At 38.9% G+C, this 24088-nt stretch overlaps 1 protein-coding gene and 1 long non-coding RNA gene across 2 annotated transcripts in view; both read right to left on the bottom strand.

Annotated features, from left to right (window-relative positions):
• The window catches only part of NAV2 (neuron navigator 2), a 453334-nt gene that overhangs the window by 315569 nt on the left and 113677 nt on the right, over window positions 1-24088 (bottom strand). The window contains 2 exon segments of the mRNA XM_078148755.1: window positions 3150-3202; window positions 7661-7778. Coding sequence (XP_078004881.1) covers window positions 3150-3202; window positions 7661-7778 — 171 coding nt within the window.
• LOC110218935 (uncharacterized) lies at window positions 19820-21861 on the bottom strand. The gene is made up of 2 exons (XR_002327448.1): window positions 21648-21861; window positions 19820-20014 (listed from the first exon to the last, which is right to left on the bottom strand). It is a non-coding gene; the product is annotated as an uncharacterized LOC110218935 (long non-coding RNA).

Genomic DNA, 24088 nt, shown 5'->3' with positions numbered 1-24088 from the left:
CAAACATAAAGATTATAAGATTCCATACTGCTTCCATACTAACTCATTCCTATTTTATTAACAAAGGTTCAGTGTTATACATCTGTTACATCCAGTGAGAACAACACTAAGTTCATTAACTAAAGACAGCAAGGTTAACTCACAATTGTCCACATGTATGTCATTTGCCTGGCAGATTATCTGCAGCTCCCCTTTTCTGCACAGTCTGCCTTTCTTTTGCCATCTAGACTACTCCTGAAACAACTGTTCCCTACCAAAAAAAATGCATTTCTTAGAAGGTTAGCTAATTATAATGGAAAGGACTTGGGGTCAGATAAGCCCCAAATTCAAATCAGGCCTTTGACTAGCTGTGCAGTCCTGGGCAAGTCACAACATACTATATACACCTAGAGCTACAAGAGAATTTAGGTGTCATTTTATATATAATGAAACTTTTACACATTTTGTTTTATAGATTTTACTCCAACCATTTTACACATAAGGAAACTGAGGCTTAGAGATGTCAAGTGACTTTCCCAAGGTCACACAGTTACAAAGTGGTAGGATTGGAGCTCGGATCCAGTCAGGAGGACCTGAGTTCAAATCTGGCCTCAGACACGTAACACTTACTAGCTGTGTGACCCTGGGCAAGTCACTTAACCCCATTGCCTAGCCAAAAAGAAAAAAAAGAAAAAAAAAGAAAAAAAAGAAAGAAAAAGAAAAAGAAAGAAAGAAAGAAAAAAGAAAAAGAAAGAAAGAGAAAGAAAAAAAGAAAAAAAGAAAGTTTGGGACCCTTTCTAGTGTACCATGCTGCCCCCTCTGAACCTCAGTTTCATCATCTCTAGCATGGGTATAATGCATGCATTATCTATCTCACAAGGTGTTATTAAGAAAATCCTGTAATATTCTAGATAAAATGTTACTGTTATTATTGTAATATCACCTGGGTAAAACATAATTGACAAGGCCAGTCTTCTAAAAAATATATGAAAAAAACATCCAACTGGAAGTAAACTCAAAGCCAAACAAAATGTTAGTTTATCTACCCCTGAGGACTACTGATTGATTCATCCATGCCACTATTGTCCTCCATTACTAGAAATAAGCAAGAGTTAAATCTGTGGATATTACACAGACAGTTGTATATTTTTATATCTCTCTGAGAGGGAAACTGCTTGCCAGACTATGAGAGCTCCCCTGATAGCACACAGATCTGTGTGGCCAAAGCTCTCTCTTTGGTTTAAGTCTACGCTATTCAATGCATTGCTTTTATCATCATCCTTTTCATTTTCTACAGAATTACATGACTATAGGAATGATATCATTTCTGGATTGGAATCCCGTGCTCAGAACAATTTCTGACCTTGGTTTACTACATGAGCCTCCATCTCTTTCTTCTCCTTCCTCATTTCATGTGCTGGCACTAGGTATCACTGAAAAAGATGGGTTTCTGCCTTTCTGTATTTAAAAACAACCCATGGTCCTTACAAATTTATTTAATAATTGATAAAATTACAGTAGTATATTTAAGCTTTATTAGCATACAACTTCTTAAGACTTTTTGGGATAATAAACATATACATATCTATACATACACATATATAATATGCATATATAGATGCACATAGATGATAATAGATACACACATCAATATACCTAGATATATTTGCATAAAGAACTAATACTTTTTGGGGAGCTTGGGAAGACAATGATATTTTGATTTTGAAGACTGACTTTCCCTTTAATGGAAAATGACACTTCAAAAGGTAGCTGTTGAAAATGTGTGTGCACACACACAGAGAATATAGTACAACCTTTTTGAAAAAAAGGTTTCTGATGCCAGCCCCCACTTACACACTGAAATGGGGCATGACAAATGAATCCACTTCAATTTCCAAGACAAATGAGCCTACTTCATGCAAAGACATGCTTGACATGCTTACTCTAATGGTTAAGTTAGTGATCTTCCAAATTTTCTCAATTATTTATACTCCAGACAGCTGCCAGAGCACCAGTAAAAATAGCAGCCAAGATTTTCAAAGCAAAAGAAGCAGTGATATATCTATATATGGATTTTCTTATGAAAGAAATGGTCATCTTCTGGATCAAACTAAAAAACCCCGATAAGTCCCCAAATCTAAAACTGGCCTGCAGAGAAAGTGATTTCATGGTGTAAGTGAAAAAACAATGTCCTATGACTCTTATGTGGAAAACACTTCCATAAATAAACACAACCAAAACAGAAAGAGAAATGGGGGGGGGAGTGCAAAGGAGGGGTTATAATGAATTTAAATCTGAACAAGCCATAACAAATAATAGACTTTATACCATGAGTCTAAGACTGCCTATCAAATTGATGTGTTTTTGAATGAAATGCATTAAATTGGATCACAGTGGAAGGAAAGACAAAAACCAACTTCATTTGGAATGTTGGCAGCAAATTAACTCCAAGTATAAAGCCTTCCCTGAAATGTACCATGTTCCTTTTTTTTTTTTTTAATGAATAGGCATTGCCATAGTTTTAGGCTCAAATGAAACATTCTTTGAATATACTACTCATAAACTGTTTCGAAGGTGAAAAAACTAAGGGCTTATTATCACATTTAATCCAACTTTTTTTCTGAACACCAAAATCTTCACTGCTTTACTTTCAAAGGTAAGCCTGTAGGGTTCATTAAAAAAAAATTGACTGTTTTAAAACATCAATGCAAAAAAAAAAAAGCAATGGAATATCTTTAAAATTTCATCAGAGCATACAGTATACCACTACTTGTTTTTGCCTTCTATTAATACACGTGTTACATTAAAAAACATGTAAACTATTTGGGGTCTTTCAGGGAAAGCAAGATACTTTATATCATCATATTTCTATGAGCCCTCACAAGTATTTATATCCCTGTACCAATTCAGCATAGCAAGTCTCTAAAAACCAATGGGCTACTGGTCATTTTAAGGAGAAGGTCTATCCACAAAGGTTACAGAAGCAAAATTATGTCACTGGAGAAGCCTGTTAGTTGTGTCCCCCTCTCTCCATATCCAAGCCTGTCCCCAGAATAAAAGTGGAATAACTACATCTACGGGAATGCCACGGGAATATTTTCAAAGTAATCTGTAATTTAGAGGAGTAGTATATTAAACCCATTCAGCCCCTCAGTTCTTGGACTACTTACCATTTGAGATCTATTCTTTGGACAGCCATTGATGTCTTCAATCTTTTCATTTGCTGAAAAATAAAGAGAATAAATCAAGCTTCAAAAACCTAAAGTGAAACCCACAGTGGAGACCCTTAGAAGAGCTACTTCCAGGGCCTTGCTGCTGGCTGCACCTCCAGGGGCCTGAAAGCGGGGCTGTCCAAAGCAACCAAGCGTGTGAAACATTGAGACGCAGCGGCAAGCTCAGGGATTTACTCATAGGCCATTCCTCCAGGGACAGCTGGAGTAAGGCCATACTCATTTAAAAAGGCAACAACTGCGGAGGGAGATGACACTCCTTAAAATGATGGTGCATCATTGAAATACTTGTCTGGGAACCTGGGAATGGAGATGTCCAAGAGCACTCAGTTTCAGTTAGAACAGGCCTGAATGGCACCAAACAGAAGGAACTCTCAGAAAACTCCACCCTGAACGCAGGAACCACCAAACTGAGTCCAGGGCACACACGATAATCCATGCTCTTCTGGGCCATTCACCTATCTGCTCTAAATACAGTCACAAATGAGAGAGCTTTTGTTTTGACAATGTAGCCAAGAATTAAGGAGTGGGGAAACTGAGGCCCTGGGAAGTCCACTGACTTGTCCAACTATTGGCCCATCTCTAAAATGAAGTGAACAAAAAATGGCGAACTTCTATTAAGAAACTCATTCTCAAATGAAAGACTACCAAAGGGAATCCTCCCAAGATGAATGCATTTTGTCACACAAGGCAAAACACATCCCAAAACACAAGAAGAGCTAATAGGGCACAATAATAAATTTTTATTTGGGGCCTTTCAAACCTCTTAGAAAATTCCAGCTATCTTGGCATCTCCCCCCACCTCACCTCCACCTCACAGAAACTCTTATTTTCTTCAGGTAAATTTCCTCCCCCTCCTCCATTGCTGCTTCCATCCCTCTCCAAATTACCTGCTGTATATGATTATATATAAACATGTCACCTCCCCTGCTAGACTGTATAGGTTCCTTAGAAGCAGGATTTTTTTTTTTCATTTTTGCTTTTATCTCCAGAGAACTTGGCATATCGTGGGAGCCTGGTAAAAGCTTGTTGATTTTTTAATTTGACTAATGAATAGTCAATGAGGCCCAGATGGGGAAAATATTTATTAAACTAGAATGTCCTATTCCCTAAACATTCCAATCAAGGTTTTACCATATACAATTTGAAAAGGTTGCATGTCTTTTCACTGCAAATGAAAAAGTGAAAAAGGAAAAACAGTGTAAAATCAATATTTATTGATGTGAACTACCAAGGAAAAAAGCAAACTCAATCAATGGTTCGGGAACCTATGGCAGGAATGATGCAATGGTCTTGGTCTTGATATTATAACAAAGAATAAATTTGATTTTCTAAATTCCAGGTTACTGGTGCATTTTCCATTAACCCATTCATGATATTCAAATTTAGAAGCTGTCCATTTCTGCTTAATGACTACTTCAATAGTAGTCCAACTAAAAAACAAAACAAAACAAAACACGTTCATGGCTCTGGGCCTTCGTTCTGGAAATATTCTAAGTTCTTTAAATCCCATCTGGAGACACCAAGCAGTAATAGGCGGTGCATACAGGCTTACCAAGCAGTCTAAATTTTTAGTATTTCTAATGCCTAGAGCCCAAATCAAGAATCCAGGGTCTTGGGTAAAATGAAGGGGGTAGGGGAATGAGATGATGCCCCAGAGAGCCTTCCAGACTGTGAATATGGTTAGGTGGGATTTGGGGGGAAGGAAGGTAACTCATCCTAACCATAGGTATAGTCATGGTGGGGGAGGGAGGGAAGGAGAAGAGGGGAACAGCTTATCCCTATGCCTTCCCTCTCCTCCCAAACCTGTGATGCCAGTGATTTCCCCACCACCCATCACTTCCTTTGCCTCTGCCAGACCATCTCTCTCTGCTACCCCTAAATGCCTATGAAGATTAAAGTCAGAGTACTGAGAGACTGTAGGGATAGTATTCTCCAGACTGGAGGGGGAAGGAAGCAGGGCTCCTCTGGAGAGGAAGTGTGAGCCTTCAATGCTCCTGGTGGGTCAAAGCCCCAGTGGTTTCCTCCTGGTTACAATTCTGTAAATAAATGCACCTTCACTTATTCCTTCAATTAATGTAAAGCCTGACCCTTTGATTTTAGTACTGTTTTATGACATTCAAAATTAATCCATTAAGTAAACCTAATTGTAGAATTCTCATAAAATATGAAGATAGAGAAAATAACAGTATTGGCAGAACAGCAACACATTGACACACAGAGACCTTGGGCTTCATGGATTCTAATTTCATGACATTTAAACACTGATATAATTATAATTGTCCAGAATCAGGGTACATTTTCAAATACTGGATTTGATTCTGCTGTAGAGAAAGGAGTAAATTCTAATCTTAAGAAACAAATTAATTTCTTCAGACAAACACCTTTCACAGAATTTCATAGTTAGAAGGGCTTCTGCAATCATCTAGGCCAACCCATACTTGACCATCACATCACCTCCATGGCATCCTTCTCATTTGCGTTTGAAAACTTCCAGTGGGGGGCAAAGGCGGTGCAGAGGGGAACCTGCTGCCTCCTGCAGATCTGATTTGGGAGGGCTGCAACCATCAGGAAGCTCAGAAAGTTGTTCCTTCCTTGTAGCCAAAATCTGCGTCTGATATTTTCACTTACTGCTTCTAATTCTACGTGGTGGGCCAAGCAAAACAAGTTGAATCCCTCCTCCACGACAGCTATTCACATACTTGAAGCCAGCTATCATGTCCCCTAACCATCCCCAGTTCTCTCAGCCTCTTGAATCTGCTGAATGACCTGGCCCTCCAGGACATTTACCTCATCTGCTTGGGAGATCTAATACCTCCCTTTAGGTTGTTTAAGAAACTGAAGAATATGGCGGGGTGGGGTGGGGTGGGAGGAATGACCTGGCACCTATGTTAATTCACCCATAACAAACAAGAAAATGAAAAATACATCCTTACACTTATTTGCATGCTGTTTTATACTTTTCCCAATACTCATAGGTTCACTTCCCAGCTCTGATTCTTAATATCTGTGTGACCTTAGAATAATCCCTTTCTCTTCCTGTACCTCAATTTCTCCATTTGAAGAATGAAGGCATTACATGAACTCCGAGCTTCTTCTAGCTCTGAATCTGTATTTCATAATCCTCATTATACCACTCTGAATCCATAACATCGTGAATAGCAATTCCCTTTTTACAGATGACAGTATAGAGGTAAGGAGGGTTTTTTTGGTTTTGCTATGTTTTTAAGATATGCCAAGGTTATGTGGACAGGTAACCCTGGAACCTGGACTAAAACTGAGGTTTCCTGACTTTTAGGCTAACAGGATTTCACTGCAATACCTCAAGCTTCATGCAAGGAATGGTACCATAGACAATCATATGCATGGTCCCTCTTTAAAAAGGACAGCTATTATTTTCTAGGTTGCATGCTTGCCAACCCTATCATGACAGCCATTGTGCCAAGAAAGAGTCTTTTCATGGGAAGAGATGGAGTCTTTTCCTTTTGGCCCATTCATATGAAGAACAAATGAAACTTTTGGCCTCAAGAAGCCATCTGAGGGTTTCAGAGAAACACTTCTCTATCTGAATTATGATTTCCAAATTCATCTCAAAACCCTGGGCCTTCTCCATCAACCTTTTCCAGGTAGGATCAATCTAATACATGAATGAAGGTCGCACCCAATATTTTGGAGCCCCAACAATGCATGTCCTCAGCTTGCAGCCTCTGAGTTATTTTTTTCTCTTATCTCCAGCAGCTTTTTTACATGTGATATCAGTTCCCCCACCAGGGACAACAGTCTAATTCTTGCTCACTGGCCTCCTTTGTCTTCTAGTTTGCTTAAAGTCTTCTGGTATGGATGACAGGACTGGCCCATCGCTAAAGGGATGGCAAGGACCATGGCAAGAGATTGAGGGCCAAAGATGACCAATCTCAATGCATCTTTTCACCAGATTAACAGCCTTCCTCTCCTTGGGGCACAGGTCCGTCTGGTTTCTCCTTTCCCTTCCTCTTCTATCTCCATTCCCTCGCTACTTTAAAACTAAACGTCATCCTTTTTTCCTAGCTGCAGTTTGACTCTTAAACTCCAATTGAGGGTTGGAAGGATTAGTTTAGCACTGTGCTACTTAAGAGAAATAATTCTAGACTATTCCACTAAAATTAAAAGCACTGGACAAATAGCAAGCCAAAGGAAGGAAAAACAAGCAAACATTTGCTTCTTTCTTGTCTCAACACCTTCCTTTTAAGATACTGTTACTGCATTAATGATCTTATCAGTATCAGGAAAGTCTTATATTTTACCTTAGCATGCAGTTGAATAAAAATTACTGTAATGTATAGGATTGACACTGATCTTGCTCTTGAGGATCTTGATACCGGACCCCTCATCCTCTCTTTGAAAAGGGCAGAGAAGTTTGCTACCTGGTTCCAATGTCACACATAGAACCGAAGGCAAAATTGGACACTTACCTACGACCTGGATGATCTCAGCCAATAAGACGCCATCGGTTACATCTTGCTGAAGATCCTTGATTAAACGTTTATGACCTGATTTTGCTAGATAGTGATTGGCCCAGTCTGTGTAGATCTGCAATTAAAAAAAAAAAAAGGAAGCACTTGGGTTTAGGTTCCCAATTAAACTCACTAACCAGATTTCATGACTTAGCACATGGCAGCCCCTGGGCCCTATGATTCAGTCTTGCTTCTGTCTGAGGCCAGTTAGCACCATTAACATTCCGAGCATTGTACTGATGAAGCATTCAGCTTACTATAATTTAGCTGTACCCTATTGAGAGATCTGACATCAGAGCTTGGGGAAGACTAAAGACAGCTTCAAAACATGAGAAGGCCTGAATGGAATAGCAGACACGGAACTAAAACAGTCAGCAACAGATTGGCGAAGAGAAACCAAAGCCCTGTTTTCACCCTGAAAATCTTTCCCCTTTATTGAGAAAACATTAAGGGGAAATCACTGCCCAAAAGGATGCCTTTTAATGGGCCATTTCAGGTTAATGAGTGGATTTAAGGAAATGTTCAGGCTTCTGTGTGTCCCTTTAAAAGAGCAAAATGTTAAAGCATCAACACTTCAATTCCTTTTGTAGGAGCTGAATCACTTACAGCCCTTATGTTTACCAGAACAAACAAAAAAATGAAATCAGTTTAATTTGAAAGTCAAACTTCTTGCTAATTGTTGACTTTCTTAAGACAAAAGACTGAGAGCAAACTCCACAGACTGCATGTGTATGACAAATATCCCTGAAGAGAAAGGGGTGAGATTGAGGCAGCTAGGTGGTTGGGTGGGCAGAGTTCTGGAGTTTGAGTTTGGAAGACCTGAGCTGGAATCCTAGGACACTTACTATGCGACCTCAGCCAGTCACTTAAACTCTGTCTCAGTTTCTACATCTGTAAAATGGAGCTAATAATAACACCTACCTCCCAGAGTTGTTGTGACAGATGTAAAGTACTCTGCAAACCTTAAGCCACTAGTTATTATTATCACTGTTTTATTCTAGGATTATAAAAGTTAGCATCCATGACAAATGAATTAGACTATACCTCTTATACCTGGAACTTGAGAAGTGGTAGAAAAATCATCAAAGATTCCATAGACCAATCTTCAGCTTTTTGTTTCCTTTAAGATTAAAAAGGCTGCTAGGTGGCACAGTGCATAGAGCACTGGGCCTGGAGTCAAGAAGACTCATCTTCCTGAGTTCAAATCTGCCCTCAGACACTTACTAGACATCTGACCCTGGGCAAGTCACTTTTTAAAAATTTCATTTTATTTTTTATCAATTTATTTTGATTTATCAACAGTCATTTTCATATGCTTTTGAGTTTAAAATTTTTCTCCCCCCCCTCCCCACCACCCTCCCCAAGACGGCACACAATCTGATATAGGCTCTACATATACATTCCTATTAAACATATTTTCACATTAGTCATGTTGTAAGTAAGAATTAGAACTAACAGGAACCACCAGAAAGAGGCAACAAAACTCAACAGAAGAAAAAAAAATAGCAAAGAGAATGCTTTGATCTGCATTCAAACTCCATAGCTCTTTCTTTGGATGTGGATAGCATTTTCCATCATGAGGCCATCTTAGATCCATGTATTGTTGGGAAGGGTTAAGTTTATCAATATTAGTCATCGCACAACATGGCTGTTATTGTGTACAACGTTCTCCTGGTTCTGCTCACTTCATTCAGCATCAGACCATACAAGACTTTCCAGGTTTTTCTGAAGTCAGCCTGTTCATCATTTCTTATAGCACAATAGTATTCCATTACATTCATACACCACAACTTGTTCAGCCATTCCCCAATGTATGGGCATCCTCTCAATTTCCAATTCTTTGCTGGGCAAGTCACTTAACCCTGTTTGCCTCAATTGCCTCATCTATACAATGAGAGGGTTGGACCAGAGAGTCTCTAAGGTCCATTCTAGCTCTAAACAAGGGGTTCTTAGCCTGGAATCCATTAACTTGTTTTAAAAATATTTTAATAACTATATTTCAATATAATGGCTTCCATTTATAACCCAGTACAATTTATTTTATACATTTAAAAATGTTATTCCTAGAAGGAGTCCATAGGCTTCCCCAGACTGCCAAAGGGGTCCATGACACAAAACAGGTTAAGAACCTCTACTCTAAATGAATCAATTATTGGGGCTTTAGTGGAGGTTATTATTTTTTTCCCACTTCTCAAAAGTAAGGGAAACCCAATTCCACCAATAGTGAGTATATTACAATTTTCTCTCAATTTAAAGGACATAGGAAGAATTAGGCAGCCAGGCTCTGGCCATGTGACAATTCAGGCCCCAGTAGCCATTTCTTTCCACTGTTTTTGTGCTTAAACAGAAGAAGGAGCCTACTCCTAGCTGATTAATCACCAGAGGTTCCAATGTGCAATAAGGGCAGCTTTTTCCTCTCAATTAGAAAGGCCAATAACAGGTACCCCAAAAATAGATTTCCCCCCTCCATGGAGGGAATCTGAAATGGACCTGCAAGGTTCCAGAATCCAATCTTGGTGATTGAAGCCAGTCAATTAGAGAGTTATTCTTGATTGAATAGTTTGGAGAGTGCTTCGTAGCTGGAAGACTCTCTCTGTCCTTTCCCATCTTTTCTTTTTATAGCCCTCAGAAATTTTCCTTTTAAAATATTATTTAATGGTAGAGTAGTCAGAAGGAAAATTATCCAGTACCAGAGTCTCACCTGAACATCCCCAAGTGGAAAATGCTTTTCCACCTTTTATATCCAACTTGATGGGGTACAGGGTAGTTATGTGGCATCATAGTGCATAGAGCACTGGTCCTGGAGTCAGGAAGACTCCTCTTCCTGAGTTCAAATGTGGACTCAGATACTTACTAGCTGTGTGATCCTAGGTAAGTTACTTAACTCTGTTTGCCTCAGTTTCTTCAATTGTAAAATGAGCTGTAGAATGAAATGGCAAACCATTCCAGTGTCTTTGCCAAGAGAACTCCAAATAGGGTCACAAAGAATCAGCTATGACTGAAAAATGACTGGATAAATGTTGGGGCACAACTACAATGAGTTTGATGAATCCCTATTGTGCTTAAAGCACGGAAGTCTTTAAAATAAAAATGGGGCAAAAAAATCATGGAAACCAGAATTAGCACATTGTACTAAGAGGCATCAATCAATTCGCAAACATTTATTAAGCAGCTAGGTGGTACAGTGTGTAGATTGTCGGACCTGGAGTCAGGAATATCTGAATTCAATTCCTGCCTCAAACACTTTTTATGTATGTGAATCTGGGAAGGTCACTTAACCACTCTCAGTTTCAGTTTCCACATCTGTAAAACAGGGATAATAACAGCTGCTATCTCTTAAAATTGTTGTTTGGATCAAATGAGATAGTAAATATAAAGCCCTTTTCAACACTTAAAAAAGTATATACGGGTCAATGATGATGATGATGAGGATGATGATGACAATGAGCACTGTCCTGGGTTCTGGAGACACAAAGTCTTGCCAGCTTGCTGACTGTAAGGTGAAACCTCAGATATGTTTTGATCTGCCTTTCTCTTATTATAAGTAACAAAGAACAATGTTGCATGTGTTATTTAATAGTTTGCAATTCTTCCTTTGAGAACTATTCTTTGTATCCTTTGATGACTTATCAATTGGGGAATGGCTTTTGGTTTTACGGATTTCTGTCAGTTGCTTGAAGATGCTGAATAGCATTTCTTGTCACTTCTAAGATCCATTTTCTGCCAGCTTCATCAAGCTCACACCCTTGCTCTAAGTCCTAAAGCTGATGGGCACAATGCACTTACTTGAGTCCAACTAAAGTTAGTTTCCTCACTGGTAAAATGGAGCTAATAGAAACTGTACATAGAACACTTTCTAAATCTTAAAGTTCAATGGTGGGAAAAAAAGCTGTGGTTCCTACCATTGTTAAAAATAGGAATGACTAGAAAATTAAAAAAGGAAGTATGTTCTAACCCTTCTTTTCCACTTTCTTTCCATGGTGTTTAAAGGCATATTTCTTAAAAGGTATAATCTTCCAAAAACCAATTCCCTGGCAAAGGAACTTCTGCTACCTATTTGCTAAATCCAATGGCACATTTTACAGCAAATCAAGACTAAATAAAACTAATTTAAGCAGGGACACACACACACACACACACACACACACACACACAGTGTGGATGAATGATGGAGCAGCAGATGAATGTTCACATTAGAGAAGAGTTTAAAGTCTAGGGCTGTGGGCAATGCCTGGGAACAACAGTTGATCATTGTTATGCAAAGATGTTTGAAAATAATAAACTGCTTTCCACAGAAAGAGAAAAGCCAAGTGTAAATCCTTGAGAAAGTGACCACATTCAAGGCTTCAATAAAGTGGGATCTCTCTGAGTTTCCAAACTAGAATTTTTTGTCATTGTTGTTTAATAGATGAAGAAGAGATAGGGAGGGGTACAATTACCATTACATGATTAAAATCTTGTTTAATGGAATCCCAACTGACAAAAAAATCTGTTAGTTGAAATTTTTCCTGCTAAATTCTATTTTAAAGAGAATAAGGATAAATCAGAAGAAAATAAGCACTTTTATTTAAAAATTCAACTTCCAGGGTCCATACAGAATCTTAGAATCTTGGAATTCAAAAGGACCTTAGAGGTTATCCAGCCTGACCCATGCCTGAGCACAATTTCCCCCCTACAATATCATCCACAAATCGTTAAGTGATTTTCTAGCCTCTGTGTCATAGGTCATAGCTTCATGGATTATAGACCTGGCACTGGAGGGGACCTTAGATGTCATCAATCCAATCCCCTCATTTCACAAATGAGGAAACTGAGGCACAAAGAGGTTGTTATTTAGGGTCACACGGTAAGTAAGTGTTCAAGGAGAGAATTTGAATACAGATCTTTGGAAGATCTTAATATTCCTGGGCCTCCTTTTTTCTCATCTACAAAATGGAAGCATTGACTAAATGACCTTTACATTCCTGTCAGTTCTAGATCTCTGATCCTGATTTCTAGTAAGCAAAATTCTATTCTCTCTAAAGGTAGAACATTCCAATTTCCAATAGTCCTGAGTTTTAGAATGTTTTCCCTTCTATAGAGCCTAAATCAGCCTTTCTGTAACTTTGACCCACTGCTTCTCATTCTTTCCTTGTATCTCACCACACTTGGCTAACCTTTCTATAACTAGAATTTTCCATCTCTAAGTCTAGTTTTTCTGTTGGCTTTACCATGAGAACCCAGACTAACCCTGAAATGACCAGCATAAAATGCTCACTCTCTCCCTCCCCCTCTCCTTTTCTCTCTGGCTTTCTTCCTTCCTCTCTCTGTCCCTCTCAGTCTTTCTCCCCTCCTCTCTCCTGTCTGGCACTCTGGGTAGGGAGGAGGGGCATGTTCAGAGATCCAGAGATGTAAAAACATGGTCAAATAAGCTAAAATAAAAAAAAATAACATGAACAAAATAATTAATTAAATACTTCAAGCAGGGTAGTGTTATTTTAATATAAGTGAACGTGAGTGGAAATGACAAAAAAAATCCAAAAGGAAAACAAAATAATGATGATTTAAAAAATGCAACAATTTCACATGAATTCTAATAGATTAGCTAGTTAATGCAGCTTTTTCCCATTTCAAACTCCACCAATTCTTGTTGAATTTCCCTCCTTCCTTCTTTCCTCTTTAATTAGGTATCTAATGAAACCATCCTCCACCCTTGAGAAATGTCATGGTTCTCTAATTCCCATTCCAGGGAAAGGAGTTTGCTGTCAAATGCTTGATGAGATAAAAGAAGAAAGAATGTAAAGACTTGAAAACACTGAATTTCATCTGGTTAATTTTATGTTACCTGATGGAATTTCAAGAAGTGTTTCTTTCTTTGCTTAAAATTGATTATTATTCCCCCTAATATGGTGAAAACAGAGAATATTTTGTCAGCTCATCATCATGATAATAAGCATAATGACAACTTCTTTGGGCTTTATAATTCCGTTATGTTGGATTTAACTAGTAGGTACACAGAAGCATCTTTGGTTTTATTTCCAAGATTCTTCCCACGTAATTAGTGTTCCAATGAGTGTTGATAAAGGTATTAACATAGTACTATAAGTATGAAGCTAATAATGCTTTAGAAAATAGCTCCCCAAGTTATCTGAGGTAGAGCCAGCACATTAGAAAGCAGCATTATTTGGTGGACAGAGTGCTAGGTCTAGAGTTAGGAAGACCTGGGTTCAAATTCTACCTCTGGTTCTTACTATAGGTAAAGCCTCTTAAACTCTCTCATGACCTCGGTTCAAATGCTTCCTCTGATTCTTATAATGGGAAAATCTCTTAAACTCTCCGATTCTCTTTCCTTATCTTTAAAGTGGGCATAATCATGGCTATAGTGCTTACTTGAGTTGTTTTATGGGTCAACGTAGTTACTGTCTTTAAAACAAACATTACAGAACTATATAAACGTCAGTAATTAACCAGACCAATAAATCCAGGCCCAAAGACCAGGCATTTCCTTCTTTCACACACACACACACACACACACACACACACACACACACACACACACACACACACACTAACAGGACAGTGGAAAGTACCAAGAGAGTTGCTCCACTTTATGGAAATATTGCAAAAACCTCAAAAGAAAAAAATGAAAAGTGTCTCTCTGGAGAGAAAATAAAGCACAATCACAAACTAGACATCAAAGCTGCTTATCTCTGTAACTGAGATGGTCTTAACTCAATTAGTTGGATTTAGTTTGTTTTGAAACTCTGGACATATCCCCAACATCATGTTTTTCCAATAATAGAATAATATCAAATCCTTACACACTTGGGCCTTGGGCCTATAGTATTATGAAGAATTTGCACTGGATAATAATAATAATAATATCTAACAGTTATACAGAGCTTATTATGTGTCATCTGAATTACAAAAAAAAAAATCCCCCAAAACCCAAAACAACCTCCGATGCTACTGCTATGTATCTATATGGTTCTTTCCCTTTTATTCAAAAGCATGCATTTTCAGAATTTTAATTAAAATAGTATCATTTATCTCTATAACATTGCAGTGAAAAAGGTGAATCAGGAATTATTATCCTTATTTTTGCACTTGAAGGAGTTAAAAGCATAGGAAAGAGAGGCTTTGTGGTGATCGAGAAAGAAAGCTAGATTTGGAATAGGGAGACCTGGAATCCCAAGTCTGCCATTTACCTCTGGGTATGTAACTCATTTCTCTGGACTTGAGTTTCCTTATATGAAAATGAGAAGGGAGAACTAAATTATTCTAAAATTCCTTGCAGCTCTAAACTTAGGACGCTACATTTAACCACACATCTCAGGAGCATAATTGTTAATTAAATCCACTCTACCTAATGGTCAGTCCAATGCCCAATCCCCTAATACCTCTCTTCACAGTAGAATAAATGAATTCAGCTCATATTAACATACCTTTCATTAATCCCCTATACCAATTGGACTTATACGTCCACAACTGGCTTTGGATAAGACACCACAAAACAAACCAAAAAATCCCTCACATTCCAAATCTTACAGTCTTCCTCTGGATTAGCAAGGAAATATCTTTCTCTGTCTCTCTGTCACTGTCTCTTTCCATCTCTCTCTCTCCAACTTATTTCAGATTTGTAATCTTATATAAGTGTAGGTAACTCCTTCAAAGTCTAAAACAGATTATCTCCCGGCTAAGCCTACTTCTGCTCTGCCTCCCATAAGTCTTTCCTTACTCCACTGCATACTCCATTTGACCACAAAAGTGATTTTCTGAAAGTGCAGGTCTGACTGTGACAATCCGTTATTCAATCAACTCCCGTGACTCCCTATGACCTATGGAATCAAATACAAAATCCTCTGTTTGGCATTCAAAGCCCATCATAACTTATCAGCCCTCCCCAATTTTCCAAGTCTTCTTATATACCTTACACCTTTCCACATACCATTTGATTCAGTGATACTGGTTTCCTTGCTGCTCCTTAAACAAGACATGCCACCTCCTGGATCTGGCCATTTTCACTGGTGGTCTGTCATGCCTAGGATGCGTTTTCTTCTCATCTCTACTAGCTGGTCTCCTTCACGTCCCAGCTAAAATCTCATCTGCTACAGGAAGCCTTTCCAACTACCTGAACTCTAATGCTTTCCTTCTGTTAATTATTCCCTGTATATAACTTGTCTGCATGTTGTCTCCCCCCTAGATTGTGAGTTCCTCCAGGGCAGGAACTATATTTTGCCTTTCTTTGTAGCCCCAGAACCTGGCACAATACCCAGCATGTAGTAGGCACTTAATAAATGCTTGTTTTCCTTTCTTCTAATGTAAAGAGTATGCATTGTGTCTGACAGATTTATAGGATGACATGAAAAGGGTAATATCAGATTGGAAGGCATAGAAGGGTTTTAGTCTGAGGTGTTAGATGGAGTGCCCTCATTAACAAGAACATAGATCCATCGAAATATTGACGTAAGTGATAAGTTTATTATGTATTCCCCACTTGTAGCTGCCATAACGTAGTGGCATAATAGAAATAACAATACATTTACAACCAAGGAGACCTGGTTCAATCCTGTCTTTGGTACATACTGGCTGCCTCACTGTGGAAAAATCATTTGCTCTCTTGCCTCAGCTGTGCCCTCTGTAGGGGGGCAGTAATAATGCTTATATCACCTCCACAAAGTGGTAAAAAATGCACTTGATAGACTTGGAGGCACTCTATAATAATAACAATCATTATTAATTATAATAATCATTATTAGCTACAAACTTGCTTAGTGTCAGACACTTAATAATCTGTATTTATATGGCAGCTGTGTGGCATAGTAGAAAGATCACTGACTCTCAAGTCAGAGGACCTCTGATGGGATCACTACCTGCATGATCTTGGTCAAGTCATAAACCTCCCTGTGCCTCAGTTTCTTCATCTGTAAAATGGTTGGTTTGGACTAGATGCTCTTTGATGTCCCTTCCAACTTTAGATACATAATTCTATGACTCATATTTATCGGTGTGCGTGAATTCCCTCCTTGATTCCCAAAGGCATCAAAATTAAATGTAATTTTTTGATATTTCTTTTTCTAATCCTCAAAAGGAGGTCAGTATGTTCTGGTAGTTGCTTTTTCACACACACACACACACACACACACACACACAGCCAATGACTAGGGAGAATGGAACTCTTCCCAAATGAGCCAAGTTCTCAGATGCTGCCATGATTGTGAAACACTGGCATTTTTGGCTCTCCCTTTGAGAGTCAGACTTGGAAGAGTTGCTCATGGACATATTGGAAGGTGGTGAGAACGAAGTTTATTGCTCAATAGACATCACTGACACTCTTCTTAGGACTCAGTGCTTGGCGTGTGTGTGTGTGTGTGTGTGTGTGTGTGTGTGTGTAAGAATATGGGTATCTGGATCTAACAGGTTCAGGAAGGCTTTTTTATATTTTCTCACATCACAGAAGGAGTAGAGAAATATCAAAGGATACTTTTTTCATTTTAATAACACTTTGAGGGGGTAGGATTTAATTCAAAAATTTAAAATTGACATTGGTCTGTAGATTTTTTCTCTTTCCCATGTTCAGGCATTAGGATTATATATGTCTCACAAGGAGTTTGTTAGAGTGCCTTCTTCCTAATTTTTTAAAAGAATAATTTGTGTTGTATAGATATTTATTATTTAAAAGTTTAATAGAATCTGCCTGTAAATTTATCTGGGTCAGGTGTCCCTTCCACCCCCACCCCTGCCTTAGAATAATAATTTTAAAATTCAGTACAAGTTACTTTACAGAGCAGTACTCCAATAAGGCCAAAAAAGGTTTTAAAAATTAAGGCACTAAGTTTTATTTTCTTTTTCTTTCTTTTCTTTTTTTAATTTTTTTAAATTAAATGCATATCTAGCTCCAGAAGTTTGAAAGACCAGAGGTGTGTCTGGTAAATATTTACTTAGGACACAACGATGCTGCCAATTCAACCTGAGGCACTTTGCATGAGATGCCCAGGGCACTGAATGGTAATACTCTAGGAATCATATAAACATGGCATTGTCTATCAGAACAGGACCGAGCAGAGGGTGGGGCCACAGGGTGATTTCAGGTATTTTGAAACCTTGCTATTAAAAAAATAAATAAATAAACCAAAGTGCTGCAGGGAATTAAATGTGTCCCAGGGATCTCCTAACCATGATTTTCTTCCTCAAGTTGGTGCCAATCTATGTCTCACCCTGTAGCTGACTCACTTAAAGACTGAGATCATTGTCATTTATAGTCTCCTCTCTCAGGACACACACTGGGTACGAATGCCTCCATAAATCTAGGGCCACATACTTTGTAATCTTGTGAGAATTCTGTGCTGGTGGGGACAAGTACAAAGAATGTCATGGGTTCCCTTTGCTTCCACCTCTATAGGATGAATGACTGACCGAAAAAAGAATTTAAGTGCTTACTACTTACCTAATATTGTACTAAGTGCTTGTGATTCAAAGAACTTACATTCTAACAGAGAAGTTTTAGTAGTAAGCCAGATAGAAACACCCAGTGATCCTTTGGATGCAGAGGCAAAGCAGATGGTGATCTTCTTGAATGTCATTTCCATTGTTAATACCATATCTCTCCATGATGTTGAACCTCTGCGTGGTACCAAGAGGTTTGGTGCTGAGAACTTTGTTTTCTGGATCATCACTGCCCTGAATCTGGGCAGCTACCTAAAATTTTAAGTTGCAGAGAAGGTCGCAAGCTCCGGTGGTAAGGGCAATTCCCTCTGCTAATGAAATCACAGGTCTAGATTCTTATCTCATTCAATTTCTCCTCATCCAATCTAATCCACTATTTTAGTCCACAGCGATCTTTTGGCACTTAAATTTTATCATCCATTATATCAAGCTAACCTTACCAACTTCCTACCTACCAGTTTGATGAGCACGTTTTCTGTTTCTTGTTATCATTCTTAGCTCCTCCTAACCAGAGATCTAACTGGGAAGAGGGTCAGGGATGAAAACCTTCAAAAGGGAGGCAAGAGAGCAAATGAAAAGTTGGACAGTACGGCAAGTGGAAGCTTTCATGAAACAAAGGTGAAGTTCAGGGTTCTCTTTGGAGTTATATCATAGACGTGTGTGCTGTCCCCAGTCTCACCTCCACAATAATGATGACTCTAGGCATATGTAGCCCTCTTTTGCACAAGGTTTTCACTAAAGAATATGGGCCAAAATACATGGACTAGGTATACCTATAAAATAATCAGAAAGGTTGCTTACTTGGCACATAGAATTACTTATTTTATAATGAGACCTTGAATAACAGAAATTATTTTATGTATTATGGCAGTCCCTAAATTATGGACATTGGCATTAATGGAGAGGGAACAGTGCTTGGGAGATGGAAAGATCTGAGTTCTAATCTTGCCTGAGATACTTATTAGTTGAATGACCACAGAGGAAATCTAGCTCAGCACCTGTCTAAACAGAAATCGTTTCTACAACATCCTTGGCAAGCAAGTGGCCATTCAACCTTCACTTTCAAGCCTCCAGGGATAGAGAATTCCCTCCTTCTGCATCATCCCATTTCACTTTTCCACAGCTCTAATTGTTAGAAAGCTTTTTGGTTATATTAATCTTGAAGTTGCTTTTTCACAACCTCCCCCCTTCCCATCTCTTTCACAACCTTAAACCCAACTCACTCTGGAGCTCATAGATTGGACAACAAAAGGTCCCTGCCCAAGCACGACTTAAAGGTTATTTTTTGGGCCCTCCTGGCACAGAGTGAATGTAAATAGTAACCGTTTCTCTTTTGGCCAGCAACCCCAAAGATCTTCCCCTCCTACTTTCTTTTTTTTTTTTTTTTTTTTATTAAAGAGGTCATCCCTTGACTCACTTCTTAAAGAGGCCTATTCACTGAATGGGGTGCTACCTCACTCAAAGTGAGAACCTGAAAAGACCTTAGCTTAAAAGGGCCAAGATCTCCCATTGCATCCTGGGTCATCTCCAGGATGAATTTCTGGCCACCGGACCCAGATGGCTCTGGAGGAGAAAGTAAGGCTGGTGACTTTGCACAGCCCTCCCTCACTCAAATCAAAGTTAATTGCAAGTCATGTCATCATCTCCCTGATGTCATGGTCCTCTTTAAGAGTGAAAGACAAACACAACAACCAAATTTAAAAAGTTTAATGCCTCTTCTAAAGTCGGAGCTTGGATCTTCTTAGAGTCAGCTTGGGTCAGGTTACACATAAGACATTTTACAGCTTAAGTAGACTTCTGAGCGCAAGCCTAGAGACACAGCCGCCATTTGTATCATTGCTGCTATGCAGTAATACGTCCCGAGAAATTTTAGATCACAATCTGTTCCTAGTCAAGGAAGAAAACAACCAATCAATTTGGGCACTGTGTCTTATAAGTCTTTTGCATTTCCCATAATACTTAGCACCTAACACACACTTAGTAAATATTCATAGAGTTGTTATTTCATGTTCCACTGGCTAGTTAACTGGGTTGGCATGTGATTCTTAAATCATCATCTTTATAAAGTATTTGTTAAATGGCCTTGGAGGATACAGATCCAGAATGGAAACCAAATCTGTTAAATGTGGCTCTGTTTGCCAAGAAGCTCTCTCACTTGGTACCAAGCTTAGACGGATGGACAACTATCTGTTGAAGACGCTAGAGAGCTTTTCACATAGTAGGCAAGTTGACCTCATATTTGTTATCTGTGTGACCCTAAGTAAGAAGGTTAGACTAGGCTGTAACTAAGGCCCCTTTAGTTCTAGAACCTATATACCTACAGCAAGGGTCCTAAATCTGGGGCCCATGGACCCCAAATGGGTCAGTGGGTAGATTTCAAGAGGTTCATGAACTTGGTTGGAGGGAAAATGATGTTTTTATTTCAAAATAATTGATTCTCTTTTAAGCTCTTTACAACCTGGACCCTTCCTTCCTTTCCAGTACTCTTACAGTTGACTCCCATGATCCAGTAATACTGGCCTACTTTCTTACACATGGCACTCCAACTCCTGAGTTTGCATCTCTTCACTGGATCTCCCTCATACCTGAAATGTTCTCCTTTCTCTTCATTCCTCTGGTTTCCTTGGCTGCCTTAGAGTCTCAGCTCAAATTTCACCTTCTATAAGAGATCTTTCCTGGTCCCCCCCAATGCTAGTGCTTTTCCTCTCAGATTATCTCCAATTTACCTTGAATATTTCTTGTATTTACATAGTCTTTTGCATATTGTCTCCTCCCTTACACAGTGAATTCCTTCAGGGGAGGACTGTCCAGAGCTCAGCACAAGGATGCCTTGCAAACAATGGTTGTTCAGTGGTGTCCCACTCTTCGTGACCTCATTTGGGATTTTCTTGGTAGAGATACTTGGAGTGGTGTGCCATTTCCTTCTCCAGCTCATTTTACAAATGAGGACTCAGACAGACAGGGTTAAGTGACTTGTCCAGGGTCACTGAGCTACTAAGTATCTGAGGCCAGATTTGAACTTATAAAGATGAATCTTACTGACTCCAAGCCTGGCACTCTATCTATGGCACCACCTAGCTGCCCAACAATAACCACTTGATAAATACTTGTTTGTTTACCTTAACTATGTATTTTACTTTATGCAATTAAAAACATTAACCTGAGAATGGATCCATAGATTTCAACTGCACCAAAGGGCTTCATCATATGCATCATATGTGCACATACGCGCGCACACACACACACACACACACACACACACACAATTAGAAACCTTGTCCTAGAGCTAAGGGAACAGACCCACAATACAACTAATCTGTAGGGAGGGCATCAGAGAAGAAAGCTTAATTACAAACCCCCACCATCTCTTCAGACACACCAGGAAGTATCAGTTAGGATGGAAAACAGAAAGAGGACTTTCCTAAGGCGTAGTTAGTCTTGGGAACGCTAGACTTAAAATTATGTGCTCAGTTATACCTCCTCTCATTCCCAGCATCACAGTTATTTAAAAAATCCTTACCTCCTCACTCTCTGAAAGATTTTTCAACCATTTTTCTCAGCGGCTCCTGATGGGACCAAACAGTACCTCACTTTAAATTTCTCAAGGGTTCTCCAATACTCTGTTCATTAGTTACTAACTAATAAGACATGTGCTCCTTCCAAATGTTTCCTTTACAGTTATTATGGGAATCAGATCTTCATGAGCATGACTCAAACAGACATCACTGAGACAGCTGAACACTATCTTATTGGCAGCAAATATAGCATTATTAGACTTGAACAAGGGGTTTTCATTACTGGCTAACATGGTTGGTCATATCCACCCTAAGGCAACTTGTATCTCAGTATTGTGCTTATCCTCAGGCTAGCCCATGGGCCTGGAGCCAACATGAGTTATAAAGTTACAAAAATTGCATCTGATCTATTGTGCTCACTGGAGGCAGTGACCTCTTTGTCATGAGTCATTATAAATATGGACTCCTAGTGCTTGTCCAATTGAGTCCAAAATTACTCACTAGACCTGACCCCAGAAGAGTAAATTAGAAGCAACAAGTAGAAAGGAATGGCAAAGACATAAATTTAGACTTGCTATAAGGAAAAACAAAATTTCAAAACTTCTGACAATTAGAGCCATCCCTAAGTGAAATGGACTGTTTTATGCCGTGGTGGATTCTTCCCTTTCTAAAGATCTTCCAGCAAAGGCTGGATGACCATTTGTTAGAGATGTTAGAGAGGACATTCTTGTTTGAGTATGGGTTGGTCAACATAGCTTCTGAGGTTCCCTCTGACTCAGATTATGTGATTCACCCAAACATTCAGGACTCTGAATATACAGTCTCACTCTAGCTATGTTGACCTTCTTACTCTTCTCTCAAAAACAAATTTTGTCCCAGAAAGGCAGATCTACTCATTAGCCCCAGCCTTCATGACACTTTTCCACATAATGAAATTCCCTTCCTCCCCCTTTCCCCTTATAATACTAAATCCTTGCTAATTTTTTCATGTATGATATGAAATCCTCAAGGGAAAAGACCACATCTTATAATTCTTCTGTATATCTCACAGTACCCAGCAGAACAATGGACTCGTAATAAGTGATTAATAGATAACCATTAAACAATCCATAAATGGTAAAGGCTTTTAAAAGAATGCTTTAATGTGAGACTTCTCTCCTAAAAAGGAAGCTCCCTTCACTTCGAGTGACTGATGGAAAAGAACTTTTGAACTCAGGACTCTATAAAAACATAAGGTACCCGGAAGATGCTGTTAACAGGACAAAACTGTAAAGTAGGCAGAGTTTGTCTCTAAGTCTCTTCAGCGCCTTATTACAATTGTGTCTGCTCTCCCTAGGGACAGATAGCTTTCTATCCCTATTCATCCAAACAAAATTTCCCAATCTGGAGTTCCATTCTCTCTGGTCATGTGACACTAACAAATTATCTGTGCTAAGTTATTAGGAGTCAGCCCTGGCTGTTTTTCCCCTTCCACATAACATTTACATTTTAATAGGGTCTCAATTCAAAGAAATGACTGAAGGTGGGAACTGTGCATAATGGCAGCTTTGTGGGAGGTATTTCCATGGCTGGTCCTGTACTCTATCTCTGTGTAAAGCTGGCCCTACTTATTAAAAGTCATGATGTCAAGGTAAGCAGTATGTAGTTGGGGTCATTCTTTGGTGATGTTTTCCTGCCTAGGAGACTTGACCAGGGATTACTAGTTTAAGGACAGCTGCTGAGGCAGAGGGTCTAGTTTCTTGATGAAGTCATATGGGCTGTTCTTGACAGGTCTGATTATTAAAAAAAAAAAAAGCACCATACCTCTCCTCATTCTATCGTGAACCACTGGATTTAGTAATACAATAATGTTTATTCTCCCACCTTCTAGGCAGTGTTGACAGTAACAAAATCATGGAATCTCAAAATTAGAAGGGTTATTAGAGTCCAAATCATCCAAAACACCCAAGATTGCCCTGTACAACATCCACAACAAATGGTCATCCAGACTTTGTTTGCGTGCCTCTAGTAAGAGGCGATCCTATTCATAATAGCTAGCATTTATATATCACTTAAAGGTTTGCAAATCCCTTTGCAAATAGTGTCTCACTTTATCTTCATGACAGTTCTGGGAGATAGGTGCTATTATTATTCCCATTTCATAGATGAGAAAACTGAGGAAGGCAGAGGTCAAATTATTGGCCAGGTTCTCATGGCCAGTAAGTGTCTGAAGCTGGATTTGAACTTAAGTCTTCCTGACTCCAGATCTAGCATTCTATAAGAGTTTACCCTGACATGGAGCTTTAATCTGCCTCCTTGCAATTCTCACCCATTGCTACAAGAGCTGCCCTCTAGAACAAGTTTAATCTTTTTTTCCCATAGGACAGTCTTTCAAATCCTTGAAGGCTATTATCCCCAGATAATAAGATTGTTATCTTATCTCCTCAAGACTAAAGAAAAAACAAAA

Source organism: Phascolarctos cinereus, unplaced genomic scaffold (assembly GCF_003287225.1).
Source record: "Phascolarctos cinereus isolate Bilbo 61053 unplaced genomic scaffold, phaCin_HiC Scaffold_9;HRSCAF=440, whole genome shotgun sequence".
Classification (NCBI taxonomy): Eukaryota; Metazoa; Chordata; class Mammalia; order Diprotodontia; family Phascolarctidae; genus Phascolarctos; species Phascolarctos cinereus.
The sequence above is the reverse complement of the archived record's forward strand: the minus strand, read 5'-3'. Positions and strand labels throughout refer to the sequence as shown.